The 15,750-nt window shown below is 35.9% G+C and overlaps 1 protein-coding gene across 1 annotated transcript in view; it reads right to left on the bottom strand.

Annotated features, from left to right (window-relative positions):
* The window catches only part of CCSER1 (coiled-coil serine rich protein 1), a 1,463,256-nt gene that overhangs the window by 480,151 nt on the left and 967,355 nt on the right, over positions 1-15,750 (bottom strand). The window contains exon 10 of the mRNA XM_055587653.1: positions 11,936-11,980. Within this exon, the coding sequence (XP_055443628.1) occupies positions 11,936-11,980 (45 nt within the window). The remainder of the gene's footprint in view (positions 1-11,935; positions 11,981-15,750) is intronic.

Here is a 15,750-nt window from a genome sequence, read left to right as displayed (position 1 = left end):
TAATCAGTTGTAGTAAATCTATTAATTTCCCTTCTTATAAGTCATAGTGTAATGCTAAATTTTTGCTCAAACCTATTTCCTAGGTTAGAATTCTGGCTTCACCAAGTTACTAATTATAAGACTTAGGCAAGTTATTTAAACTATTTTTGTCTTGAATTTTTCTTCTTTGAAATGAGAATGATAATAGTGGCTATTTCAAAAGTTTGTTGTGATAAGTGCTTCAGTCAGTCAGTTAATTTGCTCAGTCATGTCCTACTCTTTGTGACCCCATGAATTGCAGCACACCAGGCCTCCCTGTCCATCACCAACTCCGGGAGTTCACTCAAACTCACGTCCATGGAGTCAGTGATGCCATCCAGCCATCTCATCCTCTGTTGTCCCCTTCTCCTCCCACCTTCAATCCTTCCCAGCATCAGGATCTTTTCAAATGAGTCAGCTCTCTGCATCAGGTGGCCAAAGTATTGGAGACTCAGCTTCAGCATCAGTCCTTCCAATGAATATTCGGGACTGATTTCCTTTAGGAGTGACTGGTTAGATCTCCTTGCAGTCCAAGAGACTCTCAAGAGTCTTCTCCAATACCATAGTTCAAAAGCATCAATTCTTCCATGCTCAGCTTTCTTTATAGTCCAAGTGCTTACAGAAATAATAAGCATACAAAAAGCACTGACTGACAGAATGGCTGCGATCCAAAAGTCTACAAGTAATAAATGCTGGAGAAGGTGTGGAGAAAAGGGAACCCTCTTACACTGTTGGTGGGAATGCAAACTAGTACAGCCACTATGAAGAACAGTGTGGAGATTCCTTAAAAAACTGAAAATAGAACTGCCTTATGATCCAGCAATCCCACTGCTGGGCATACACACTGAGGAAACCAGAAGGGAAAGAGACACGTGTACCCCAGTGTTCATCGCAGCACTGTTTATAATAGGCAGGACATGGAAGCAACCTAGATGTCCATCAACAGACGAATGGATAAGAAAGCTATGGTACATATACACAATGGAGTACTACTCAGCCATTAAAAAGAACACATTTGAATCAGTTCTAATGAGGTGGATGAAACTGGAGCCTATTATACAGAGTGAAGTAAGCCAGAAATAAAAACACCAATACAGTATACTAATGCACATATATGGAATTTAGAAAGATGGAAACAATAACCCTGTGTACAAGACAGCAAAAGAGACACTGATGTATAGAACAGTCTTATGGACTCTGTTGGAGAGGGAGAGGGTGGGAAGATTTGGGAGAATGGCATTGAAACATGTGTAATATCATGTATGAAACAAGTTGCCAGTTCAGGTTCGATGCACAATACTGGATGCTTGGGGCTGGTGCACTGGGACGACCTAGAGGGATGGTGTGGGGAGGGAGGAGGGAGGAGGGTTCAGGATGGGGAGCACATGTATACCTGTGGCGGATTCGTTTTGATGTTTGGCAAAACTAATACAGTGTTTGAGGTTTAAAAATAAAATTAAAAAAAAAAAAAAAAAAAAAAAGCACTGACTGAGGGTAACTCAGTTTTTTTTTTGTTGTTTTTTTTTTTTTTTTTTACATTGTGAAAAGACAAGACTCTATTTTTTAGGTTTTGAGAGTCTTTCTTTGGTGAGGGAAAATCAGTTTTCAGAGCATTTGGGGTACTAGAATTTCAGACAAATTATTTACATGGGTTATTTTATTCTTTTTTTACTGTTGATATTGTTGTTGAAATTTAAATGTAACCAAATTTTAGTTAATTAAGAGACAAGATGAGAAGAGGACCAGAGCAAATAGGAAAAGGGCAAAGATAAAGCTTATATTTTGAGGGAAATGGATTTGTATGGTTGTATTGCTTTTAGTCGGAGAAGGCAATGGCAACCCACTCCAGTGCTCTTGCCTGGAAAATCCCATGGACGGAGGAGCCTGGTAGGCTGCAGTCCATGGGATCGTGAAGAGTTGGACACGACTGAGTGACTTCACTTTCACTTTTCACTTTCATGCATTAGAGAAGGAAATGGCAACCGACTCCAGTGTTCTTGCCTGGAGAATCCCAGAGATGGCGGGGCCTGGTGGGCTGCCGTCTATGGGGTCGCACAGAGTCGGACACGACTGAAGCGACTTAGCAGTAGTAGTAGTAGTAGTAGTATTGCTTTTAGTGTGTTTTATAGACTGAATGGTGCGCTCCCTGCTACCAATTCATATGCTGATGTCCTAATTCCCAATAGTTCAGAATGCAATGGCATTTGGAGATAGGGCTTTTAAAGAGCTAATTAACATAAAATGAGGCCATTAGGGTGGGCCGAACCACTGTGACTGGGGTCCTTATAAAAGGAAATCTGGGCACACAAAGACACGATGGGATATGAACACCCAAAAGAGAGACTACTTGAGGACACAAGGAGAAGGCACCCATTTGCAAGCCAAAGAGTAAAGCTTCAGAGAAACAAAACCTATGGATACCTTGACCTTGGGTTTCTAGATCCAAAACTGTGAGGAAATAAATTTCCATTGTTAAAGCTTCCCAGTCTATGGTACTCTGTGATGACAGACCTAGCAAACTACTATAGCAAGCAATAGCAATTTTACTTACAACTATTATTTTGAACACAACTGTTATCTGTGTGAGTCTGAAACACTCTAGTCTTGACATTTTTAATATAAGTAAAACAACTGCTTATACTTCATTAGCATAATTAGTATCAAAATATCATAAATACACTATTATATCAGTTATTGGCAAACTTATTTAAAAATTTTAGATTACATGCTAGACAACAATGTGTTGACCACTGATAAGGAACTGAAGGGTCCTCTGATATAACTAAAGGACCGCAATGGAACTAATCAGGAGTGTTCCTATTCCATTGGGCTGACTGAGCATCGGTGTCCAGAAAACTGTGTCAAAGTGGGTGTGAGGACAGGAAGTAAACAGAAACAGACATGTCAAATAAATGTCCTCAACTGGAGGGATGAAGGAAGAATGGAAAGAGATTTTGGAATCTAGTTTTAAGCAGAGAGAAGGCAGGGAAGGTTTTCAGAGAAGAGAAGAGAAGTAGTGAGGATCATTGTAGGTTTATAAGATTCTAAATAGTCAACAAAGCCAACAATTGAATATTTACATGAGGATTGTTTGTTCTATATGATACCATAAATATAAATAGAAAAGAAATTCTCTTACCAAGTACCAGATGAATATCAAGATAATAAAACTTTATCTTCTGTATATTTTTGAGGTGGACATGACTTTTATTTATAATTACAATAAAAAAGGAATCATACATCTCCTCATTTATTTATGAATAAATACTTACCTGATGAAAGCAGGCTGAATCAGTTCAACTATATGGAGTAGTATTTTCCTTTTATAACTGACATAGGTAAATGGCAAAAAATAACTGCATTAATAGGTTATAAACACAAGTAAAAACAGCAATCCACAAAGATCTTGACGCATTTGACTGCTTTCAAATAAAAATATAAGGCTGTGAAATAAAAATCATAATTGTTTTTGCCTTTTCAACTGAAAACATCTCCAGGGTTTGTGATTCTAAAAATAATAAATGTGCCTTATAAGAGCAGACATCTACATTTTTACTGATTAGAAAGTCAAAATCTTTCTACAGTAATCCTTCTTAGTCCTCACCTTTTTGTAAAATCCACTTTAAAATTACAAATCTTTAACTGTATACAAGTATTTCTGGAAAAAATCTCATAAATGAGGAAAATATAGTGCATTTCAAAACTCTGAGGTCAAAATCTCCATTCACTTCACCTGCTGTGCACATCAACGCAAAGACAGAGTGTCATAAACTCTAACTAACTTTCCTAATCTCGACCTATTACCTACCTCATAAGACTTGCTTTTAAATCATCCTGCCTATAAACACCCTCCAAATATCCTCTCCTAAAACCCTCATTTAGACATCTATTAAAATTTTGTCAATGTAGTATTCTTTTTTTCTTGCCAGTAGTTCTAACAAACTCAGTTTTGCTTGATCAAAAGTTGTTTTCTTCATAGTCATTTGTCAGATGAATAGTCAAAAATTGTGGAGATAAAGGAGAACTCCCAGTGAAAGCCTTGTGCAACCTGACTTAAACTCCTCTGCTTGAAACCTGTTCCTCCAAGATCATTGAAGTTTCCATCTAGGAGTCTCTCTGACAGCAAGGGTGAGGTATGCACTGCATTTGGTCTAAATTTTAAGTTATTTTTGGCATTCTCCCAAATGCAGAGTTTATGCCTCCTAGGAATGAGAATTGATTTTAGTAATACTTTGATAGCCTAATAAATTTTTTGAAAATTCTTGTTCTAGATGAAAACACCTGCTCTGTTGTTTATAACATGACTGTCTGTTTTCATGGTTTCTGTTGTGAGTCAATAAAGGGATTCATGAGGTTGGACTGCTTCGAGTTAGGTTTTGTTAGACTGATTCTCTTTAGATAAACTTTACCTGAGCATTCTTTTCAAAATCTTGTGAGGATCTTCCCCAGTCTTATCTTGGTTGATTCCAGTTAGTCTCATTTTGCTCAGAGTTAGGGAGTTTAATTTCCTCACCTGGTCTTCAGCCAGGTTCTTAAAATAGGAAGTTGCCCAAGAAAAATTTTAATGTGTTTTTCAGTTTATTTGGCCCTATAGATCAAATTTCTGATTGCTTTCTATTTTAGCTCATGTGCTTATCTCTCTAATTGGTGTAATTCCATCCAATATGTCTGCAACTGTAGAGTCCATTTCGGGGAACTTAATTGTTGTATTGATGCTTGATGCAATTCACTGGAGTTCAAATTATTGTTTAAGCCTGTTGTTTATACTCCTGTTTGGCTCTCAAAGTGTGTGCTAATGGGTTTCCTATATCTAAGGCTTCTTTTGTCCTTCCATAATGATGGTTTCATGTTTGTCCAAAGCTGACTCCTTCTCCCCTTTCTCTTTTCTTCTTTTTTCTGCTTCTCTTAAGAAAAATTGTTCTGTCACTATGTACATACATCTCTAGATAATCATTTAAACATTTCCAAAAGAAAGATTTAAAAAAATGAATAGTGTGCACTTTTTATGGATTGTGATTTCCTTATTTGAGATACAACTAAGAATGTATTCTTGCTTACAGAAGTAGAGTTGATAAGGTTGGTTTTGCTTAACCAATAAGTTTCTTTTGGATAGTTTCTTAAAATGTCAATGGTCTATAAGCATGGAAGAAAAATAGGATGAAATATAGAAAACATAAGATGTGAAAAATAGCTTATGAAACCTGCAGTGCTTAAGCACCGCTCTCTGTAAACAATGCTATAAATGAAAAGGTAAATAAAATTTTCTCTCATATGTAATATGAAATATGGACTTAAGAATATTTGAGATTCAATGACAGATTCGAAGTATATTTTATTTGTTGTCCTGTCAAGAATTTGTCATCTGAGAACCAATTTGAGATGTAAAACCTAAGGCTAGGCTTTAGATATCACTGGTTGCCACAGCACTGAATAGTTCGTGTAGACAGTAAAATCTCCCAACAACATGACACCCAAATTGTCTCTGACAGAAGGAAAGATGAAAGGAAGAACAAATAGAAATAATAGTAACAGTTGTCATGTATTGATGCTTCCTAGATGGCAGGCACTGCTCAAAGAGCTTTACCCATATTAACTCATTTTATCCTTTTTAAAAATTTTTGAAATAGAAATAATCATTATGGTCTTTAAAGTGTAATTCTTTCAATTAAATATTGATTTACAAGCACAAAGATTTTTCAGTTCATTTATTGCCTGTCAATTCCGAGAAAGGGGAGAAAAAAGGGATATTTTATTTATTTATTTTTTTTACTGAGTCCTTAAAAGGTCTCTTGATCTCAGAACTGAACTGTAAATCAGATATTCCTTAGTGACAAATTATAGCCACTGAACTATTGAATAATTCTTATTATGAAGGAAGAGTTATTTTTGCCATAGATTTTATATCTCAAAGAAAACTATAATATTAGCCAATACATATTTCTCCCCCAGATTGTGTCATCACTGTGGCTTTAAAAGAATCTCTTATTCTACAAAACTCTATGTCAACCAAGAATGGGATAGTTAAATTTCAACCAAAGTGAAAACAGCCTATTCTGAATGCTGAACAATAAAGAAAACACACAAATGTAGCAAATTTTGCAGAAAAATTACTAAAGGTAACTGGCAATCATGATTTCTCAGTGAAGATTTTCACCAAGCTATAAAAGAAATATAGTTGTCTATAATTTCAAATTATATAGAACATTAGCTTTCAAGAGAACAATGGGACTTCATCACTTTTTGCTCTTATTTCTAAGAAAGACAACACATTTTCTTCAATTTTAGTTCTATTCTTAAAATTCACATATTCTATTTCCTTTCTCTGTTTTGAAAACGATTCCCTCCAGTGGTCTGTTGGAACTAGGAGAAACAGTAGCAAGTTCTCTTAACCTAAGCAGTAACCTAGGTCTAAAATAACCTGTGTAATAATTCTAAGTTATAAACCGAAAAATAAATCAATGGTGATTTTTATTTTGTTTCACTTTTAATAATATCTATTATAAATTCTTTTGAAATACAGGGTATAATTGATCTGATTCTTTGAACATTCTCCCTTTTGAGGCTGAACTTCTAAAATGACTTACATCATGCAAAAATATGTAATATGTGAAAGTGAAAGTGAAGTCGGTCAGTCGTGTCCAACTCTTTGTGACCCGGTGGACTGTAGCCTACCAGGCTTCTCCATCCATGGGATTCTCCAGGCAAGAATAACTGGAGTGGGTTACCATTTCCTTCTCCAGGGGATCTTCCCGACCCAGGGTCGAACCCGGGTCTGTCACGTTGGATGCAGACACTTGATACACAATTCAAAGCCTATCCAATTAGATAATCCAATTAGATTAGCAAAGGCATACAATCCACTACTTATCAGAATAAATTTCCCTAGGAATATTGTATGCTCAAGTGATACCTTACATAAGCAGCAAATCATGAATTATTGTTTCAAATGATGAATACATTTAAATATAAAGTAGGCTTGTGGGACTAGCACTTAACTAAACATTTTATTTTTCTACCTTTTTCAAATATCTCTGATGATTATGTTTACATACTAGAAGTTCATATCATCTGTAATTTCCTAGTTATGGTTTTTGGCAAAGAGAGGATTGGGAACATTACAGTCCAACAGAGAAAGTTGATAAAGCATTCTGAATTACAAAGCAGGTAGGTTGTAAGCCATGTCCATGATTTTCTTGAGAGTAACACATTCATAAATCAGCTTTTAATGATTTGGTATGTCCACTGTTTTCTAACTATGTGTCCATCAGAGTCTATTTATTTGTACTTGCAATCCCCCAAGTAAAATCCAAATTTTAAGAAGTATCACTGGCATGGTCAAACATAACCAAATGAAACTGAAAATCAATTTTCAAATCACAACAGGGGATTTTCTCATAAAAGGATGCATGTGTCTATAATTTGGGGGGTCTATTTCTAAGGAATGCATCTAGAAATTATCGAAAATGTTCCTTTTCTCTCAGATGTTTAAGAAGCATTTTCAAAATCTGTCTTATAGGAATATAAAACTCCTTATTTAAAATGTTCAAGTGTACCAATATTAATCTTTCTTCAGAATTCCAGGTTAAGGATGGTAACATGATCTCTACTTACTCTGTTTGTTACTTGGGGAGATTTGAGCTCTGCCAATTATATAAAAGTGATTCCTGCTCATTACAAACTTGCACTTTATTTCCATTGCATCAGTGGCTCTGGAATTTCTGTAACTTCCAATAACACAGCCACAATCCAAAAGTTCTGATAATCACTGTCTCTCACCTTAGCTTGCAACATTAAGTATAATTTCTGAAATTAAATGCTTAATCCTGATTTAGATTTCGAACCATAACAGCTTTCTTTATCCATATAAAGTCTCCTATCATGTGTATTTAGACTTGTGATATAAGTGTTAGTCGTTCAGTAGTGCCCGACTCTTTGCGACCCCATGGATTGTAGCCCACCATGCTCCTCTGTCCATAAGATTTTCCAGGCAAGGATACTGGAGTGGGTTGCTATTTCCTTCTCCAGGGGATCTTCCCAACCCAGAGATCAAACTCGGTCTCCTGCACTGCAGGCAGATTCTTTATCGACTGAGCTACAATGGAAGCCCTGTGATATAAGATATTCAGAATAGGGATGGTCAGGTAGTTTTCAGGTAGGGTAGAAGAAAAGACAACTTGCCATTCAAAATTATTTTGTACAAACACATGCACACATACACACACAGGTGCATGTGCATATGAATCTTTACTAAGTTAACAAAAAGTGTACTTTGGAAAATACAATACTAATATTTAAAATAACAAAGGTGAGAGAGTCAATTCCTAAGCAAATTGATAAGAAGTCCTAGGTCCCCAAGGAGGAGAAAGGGGTCTGGGGCTCTCAAGGAGGAGAAGAAAAAAGTCTTTTTTTTTCCCCTCTACATTTCTTAGTCTTAGTCACATAAAACGTTTTCTTCTTTAAGCCTGGAACTGATGATTATACAACAACTTCAAACTCTGTACTAAGGATTATATAACAATGTAACCTGCTTGAGGACGGTTTCTCCTTCCTGAAAACCTTCTGACTAATCCTGATATTTTAGAATGTATACTATGGGAGTGGATCTGGTAAAATCTTTCTATTGTTAAATTCTAATCCTGTTATCTTAAAATGTAAATTGTGGGTGTGGGTCTAGTAAAATTTTTACAACCTTGAGACATTCTTTTGATTTATTGTAATAACCAATTAAAAAAGTATATAACTCCCTTGCTTAGACCAGGGAAGGTGGTCCTCCCCATCTCCCTTCTGATCTCTGTGTCAGAAGCTTTCTCTGTCCCTTTTTCACTATAATAAAACTCTGCTACACAAAAGCTCTTGAGTGATCAAGCCTGGTCCCAAGTCCTGAAGCAAAAATCTTCTTCAGAGATCACGAATCTGACATCATTCACCATAAGCTATCAAAGGTATACAATCTTATAAAAAAAACTGATAGCAACCTGGTTTTAGCCACAATTCACAGTAAAAATACTGTATATAGGAGAACAGAGTTTCCTTAAGGAAAGAAATATGATTTGTCCATGTGTCATATCCAGTGAAATTTCACTGAGGATTTTTTTATGAGTTATAAGATCCACAAGAGGCAAGAAATTCACTCACAGATAGAAGTTTCAGTTATACGATGACATTTTACACAGCATTCCACTAATTTCCCTTTTTAAACAACCTTGCTATTACTTATTATGATCAGCATCCTCAATTTACATGCATGTATAAATACATTAAAAAATGTAACTATTTTTTTTTAATACAACTAATATGTGTTTTCAAACGTTTTACAACAATACAAGCAATTTAGGTACTGCTCATATCTTTTTCCTTCAGGAAATTTGTATTTTAATCAATTATTCTTAATTTATATTTTTATACAGCATGCAGTGTTCAGATCTGGCCTTCCTGTCTAGCAATTAGCCTTTTAACAATATTTACCACTTAGCTAGACAGCATATTACTTCCTGCCTGCTTCAGTTCTCCATGCAAAGTCTCAAATGGTAAACAGAACATTTTAAAGGACACTTCTTAAACCTTATAAATATTTGGTAAGAGGCCCTTAGTATCACATCCGTCAACATCTATTGGGAACATCTGTCATTTGAACTAAGACAAATTAATTCATCTTAAGAAGTAATCATTGTCATTTTGTCTTCATCAATCACAATAGCATTAGGATGAAAAATTCTAAGAGGGTATTTTGAGTAAGAGTTTTCCAAATCCACACATTTCAATTTAACATAATCACAAGGACTTTATATATACATCTTCATAATACACACATGTAACAGAACACAGCAAGCAGGAATCAGAAAGATGCCTGTCACAATTCATAAGCAAGAGAGATCAGGACACTCTTAAGGAATTACACTCTTATGTATAGGTCACTTACCACTGAAACTTGATAAACAGTGTTCACAACATATTTCTCCTCTTGTCTGATACCTCCCTAAAGTGTCTTACCATAGAATGGATTAGACTTTATAATCATAGGGAAAACTGAGGTGAGTGTTAGGTTGACTAGAAATAAGCCCAAGTAACACAGTATTGCCCAGACAGGGAGTGAAGTGGCTGTTTTGACTTCTGTAGTTGACTTTTCTTCCTGGATAGGAGGTGTCAAGTGAAGACATAATAATGCTTTCATTAATTTGATGATTCTACCTTCTTCACAATAACTCCACTAACCAAGAATGGAGGCCCAAATCAAGGATGTCCCCTCAATGCAGATGTATATATTAAATTGTAGGTCATTAAAAATTTGGCCTTCACACAAACCACAAAATACCTTCAAGAAAAAAATTTTAATTTAAAATACATTATTGACATATTCCTTACCCATAAGTATATTTATAATAAAATAAAATCAGAAGAAATAAAAAATAAGCAATAAAATTTAACAGCAACTCTTCTCGGTAAAAGCCTTTAAATATAACATGAAAAAACTAAAAAATCTTAACTCAAAAAATGATTTTTGCTGCCATTTAGCAATGTCATCACATGGCTACATGGATCTGAATTTCCCTTCTTTAGACACATGATTGCTCTTGGACTAGGATACAATGGTGAGGAGTTGAAACTGTACGTCCTCAAACACACCAAATCAGCAGAAATAAATCACAACTGTCCTGCTCAGGTGTGAACTTTTACTTAGAACATGAGGAGTTGAGTTCTTTCTCTAACTAGATCCACTTTAGTTCCAACTGACAGACAGTAGTTACCCTCACAAACCTGTAAATGGCTCCGAGATCTTCCTTATACAGTACATGCTTTTACCTTCTGTCCTACAATACAACATATCTCTAGAGATTTAACTACATTTCACCTTCCCCAGCTCTTTTGCCAATGTGATCCTACTGTTGTGCATCCCTCTAAAGGAATAGATTCTTCTGGATAGAAATAGCAAATAAATGGAAAGAGGCCCCACATGACAGTTAACTAGGAACTAAAATGCCAAATACTAAAAACACACAACTGGAAATTAGAAGAGCAAAGAAAGAGGGGCAAACATCATGCATTAAATACATAAGAAATATGTTTTTACAGAAACAGAAACCACAGATGGGAAGGAGGGTTACATCATTCTCTCATTTTATAGACTAAGTGTCTTCACTTTTGACCCAAATTATTCTGTAAATATCACCAAAAATAAAATTACCTTTTGAGTAACAAGAAAATATTGATTTACTGAATTAAATATCCCACCACCTCACTACACCCAGCAACGTGAGTCACAGAGAAAAGTAGAGCATTTACACGTTTAGACTGAAAAGGATTTTATCTAATTAAAATTAGATAATAATATATATCACGTAAATAATATGATATTCTGTTTGATACTACTAAAAATTTCCCTTCTGTATAAAGCATGTAGAGTAGACACTAATTAAAGGAAATTTTAGAATCACTAGTCTTACCAGAGCAACTTCACACCATCGAACAATGCACACCCACCTAGCAGCATATGCCAAAACCCTTGGACACGAAAGTGAAGAACCACAGATGCCATAAAATGTTTTCATTGTTAGAATTATGCTAATCTTTCAGTAAATCACTTTAAATATTGCATCAAATCTTTGCTCAAAAAGGTTTCTCTGCCCTGTCTAGAGGGCCCTCCTGCTTTAAAAATCCGCTTTAACAGAAACAAAACACTTACCTCATTGGAGACAGGATATTTTCTTCAGTTTCAGAGAAGCAAGTACAAATAACTCATTTACATAAACATGTGTAAAATGTGTTTTTGCCAGAGTGAATGAGATGTTATCAAAATCCCTTTCAACACATCCCCATCATCCTTAACATCATCAGCATCAGTCAGCATCACCCACCACATCAGGGCAACACTGAAACCCTTCTCTCTTCTTCTCCATCCCTCTCCCTTTGATTTTCTTACCTCTCTCCCTCCTTGTACTGACTCCAATCTTTTCAAGTTCAAACCCTGAAAGAGGGAAAAAAACAAAAAAAAACTACATTTATTACTGATGGCAAAGAAGTAACTAGTACCAGTGAGAAATGTTGAAGTGAAATAATTCATTTAACAAAGAAGATCTGAAGGCAGATTAATATTTCATACATATGATAATGTCCATAACTGAGTAAGTCTTCAAATATGGTATCAATGCACTTCCTGCTAAATCCCAAGACATTAAGTAAAAATAAAATATAAAGCATTTTTTATTTTTAGTAATGACTGTCGGTCCCTCAGTGAAATAACAATCTAAAAGGATTTGCTATGGTAGTAAGCTTTTATTCTATTGTTCTGCACTTGGCACATCCTGGAGCCCAGATCTGAGTTAAGGTTGATAAAAAGAATTAGCTTTATTTGCAGCACTGATGATCATCTAGGAAATATTCAGAATTTTATCTCCTGAAAAAATTTCTCATCTTCTATTATCATAAATGCTTTTTACATTAAAAGAGGAGGGATTCACGTTAAATCCCCAATACTAAGAATAATTAAATGAGAGAAGACTCCCTCTTTCTTCGCATGCCTATTGCAAATATGCTTGTGGCACTAGAGTCAGCCTGTCCATCTGTCTATCCTCCCTAGAAATACTGCTATTTAGAAAGTGAGAGAATGGAACAAATTGCTCCCTCCCGCAAATCCAATAAAGGGCTTCCATGGTGGCTAAGACAATAAAGAATCTGCTTGCAATGCAGGAAACCCAAGTTAATGGGTTAGGAAGATCCCCTGGAGAAGGGCATGGCAACCCACTCCAGTATTCTTGCCTGGAGAATCCCAAGGACAGAGGAGCCTGATGGGCTACAGTCCATGGGGTCGCAAGGAGTTGGACACGACTGAACAACTTTTCAAAACAACAACAACAAATACAATAAAAGTTTCAATTACTGTTATTTTCCTTATTGTAGTAGTTTTGTATGTGGAAGGAACAATATGAAAATTGTAGTGACATATGGTATCATAGTACCTAATTCTTTCTTTTTACCTTCCTTCCTTTTTCTATTTTTTTCTCTCTCAATCACGCCCATAAATTATTTTACAATACATATTTATTTGGTATGTACTATGGGTCAGACACCATGCTAGATACTAGGATTATCAGTAATAAATAGTCCTCAAAGTTTAGGAGATCACCGACTACACACACAAAACTGAAGATAAAACTTCAGGATAATGATACCAGGTATACAATATTCTCTCTCAGCATAGGATGAAAGAGACAATTCAGTCAATGAATCAGCAAATACATAAAGGACCACAGAGGAGAATCACATCTAAACAGTGGTAGAGGCTGAAGAGGAAAAGCAGAACAGCATGCAGCACTCTAAAAACCTGGCTACACAACGTCTGGTGTCTGGATTTATAGCATATTCATTTCTAATGATGACTCCACCCAAGACTAGCAGAGCAGGTAAATATATTTTAACACATTTTCCAGGCAATTCACGTGCATATTAAGAGTTCGAAAACCACTGCACTAAGAGGTCTATGAAAGGTGAATGGTTTAGTTGGCATATACTGTGAGTTGTGCATAAGAGACGGAAAATAGGCTGAAAAGTTGATCAAATTGTGAAGTCTTAGACTGTTCTTCAGGGCTTTCGTGGTGGCTTAGATGGTAAAGAATTCACCCGCAATGCAGGAGACCCAGGTTTGATCCCTGGGGTGGGAAGATCCCCTGGAGAAGGAAATGGCAACCCACTCTAGTATTTTTGCCTTGAGAATCCCATGGACAGAGAATCCCAGTCCATGGAGCTGCAAAGAGCTGGACACCACTGAGCAACTAACACAGACTGCTCTGTGTTTTTGTTGTCTCCAAGCTGCATATTTATTGTATAAGGATGTATTTATGTATTTTTTAAATTTGGTGACAGCATTTATGTTTAAAAATGTAAAAGATTTATAAGATCTGATGAGAAACTGGAGTGTTAATGTTTAACACATTTTCAAGTGGTTTTTAAATTATCTCATATATTAAACATTTCTTGAATTGTTTGATAAAAAATAAGAACAAAAATATTAAATAACTCCACTTTGTTTAAAAAATATGACTATTACACTAATGATTCTAGTAAAGGCTCTAGAATCAACCTGACAAATAGTTATTTTTATAAATAAATGACAGACTGATTTCTGAGTGCAGAAAATTATCTGCATTTGCAGGATACACTTTGAATAGCTTTTATTGACTATGCCAAAGCCTTTGACTGTGTGGATCACAACAAACTGTAGAAAATTCTGAAAGAGAGGGGAATACCAGACCATCTTACCTGCCTCCTGAGAAGTCTGTATGCAGGTCAAGAAGCAACAGTTAGAACTGGACATGGAACAACAGACTGGTTCCAAATATGGAAAGGAGTATGTCAAGGCTGTATATAGTCACCCTGCTTATTTAACATAAATGCAGAGTACATCATGAGAAATGCTAGGCTTGATCAAGCACAAGCTGGAATCAAGACTGCCAGGAGAAATACCAATAACCTCAGATATGCAGATGACTCCACCCTTATGGCAGAAAGTGAAGAAGAACTAAAGAGCCTCTTGATGAAAGTGAAAGAGAAGAGTGAAAAAGTTGGCTTAAAGCCAACATTCAGAAAACTAAGTTCATGGCATCAGGTCCCATTACTTCAAGGCAAATAGATGGGGAAACAGTGGAACAGTGACAGACTTTGTTTTTTCGGCTGCAAAATCATTGCAGATGGTGAGTGCAGCCATGAAGTTAAAAGATGCTTGCTCCTTGGAAGAAAAGTTATGACCAACCTAGACAGCATATTAAAAAGCAGAGACATTACTTTGCCAACAAAGGTCCGTCTAGTCAAAGCTATGGTTTTCCCAGTAGTCATGTATGGATGTGAGCATTGGACTATAAAGAAAGCTGACCACTGAAGAATTGATGCTTTTGAACTGTGGTGTTGGAGAAGACTCTTGAGAATTCCTCAGACTGCAAGAAGATCCAACCAGTCCCCCCTAAAGGAAATCAGTCCTGAATATTCATTAGAAGGACTGATGCTGAAGCTGAAAGTCCAATAGTTTCGCCAGCTGATGCGAAGAACTGACTCACTGGAAAAGACCCTGATGCTGGGAAAGATTGAAGGTGGGAGGAGAAGGGGATGATAGGTTGGATGGCATCATCAACTCAATGGACATGAGCATGAGCAAGCTCTGGGAGTTGGTGATGGACAGGGAAGCCTGGCGTGCTGCAGTCCATGGGGTCACAAAGAGTCGGACAGGACTGAGTGACTGAACTGAACTGAAATTTCATATGAAATAAAAAATATAAAACAGAACCTGAGAACATTTCTTAACCTGGCAGTGTAGGCTAAAAATAAATTCTAAAATGAAACTCATGCTCATAACTTTTAGGATATGGGAAACATTGTTATGATGTACTTTTGAATTCAGACAGACATGCTTAAATCTTTGCTTTGGTATCTTCTTTTGTGTTCTCTCTAATGAATTACATGATACTTTTCAACCTCTTCTTTATACTTGAAAAAAATAATAAATGTAATGATTATTATGTAGTTGCTATAAAGATTATATTAGGCAACATGTGTATAGCACTTAGCAAAGAGCCAGGAGGAACAGCATATTCCAAAATAGCAACTGCTATCTGGTCCTTTTGTTATAATTCTTATCATTATTACACTCATACAACATGTCTAAATATAAGATCAATTTGAGCAAAATACCCTGATATTGTACTTTTCTTTTGAAGAATGTAAATTATCACGCTTTTCTTTAACACC

Source organism: Bubalus kerabau, chromosome 7 (assembly GCF_029407905.1).
Source record: "Bubalus kerabau isolate K-KA32 ecotype Philippines breed swamp buffalo chromosome 7, PCC_UOA_SB_1v2, whole genome shotgun sequence".
NCBI lineage: Eukaryota > Metazoa > Chordata > Mammalia > Artiodactyla > Bovidae > Bubalus > Bubalus kerabau.
Note: the sequence above shows the minus strand (reverse complement) of the source record. Positions and strands in the feature narration are given on the sequence as shown.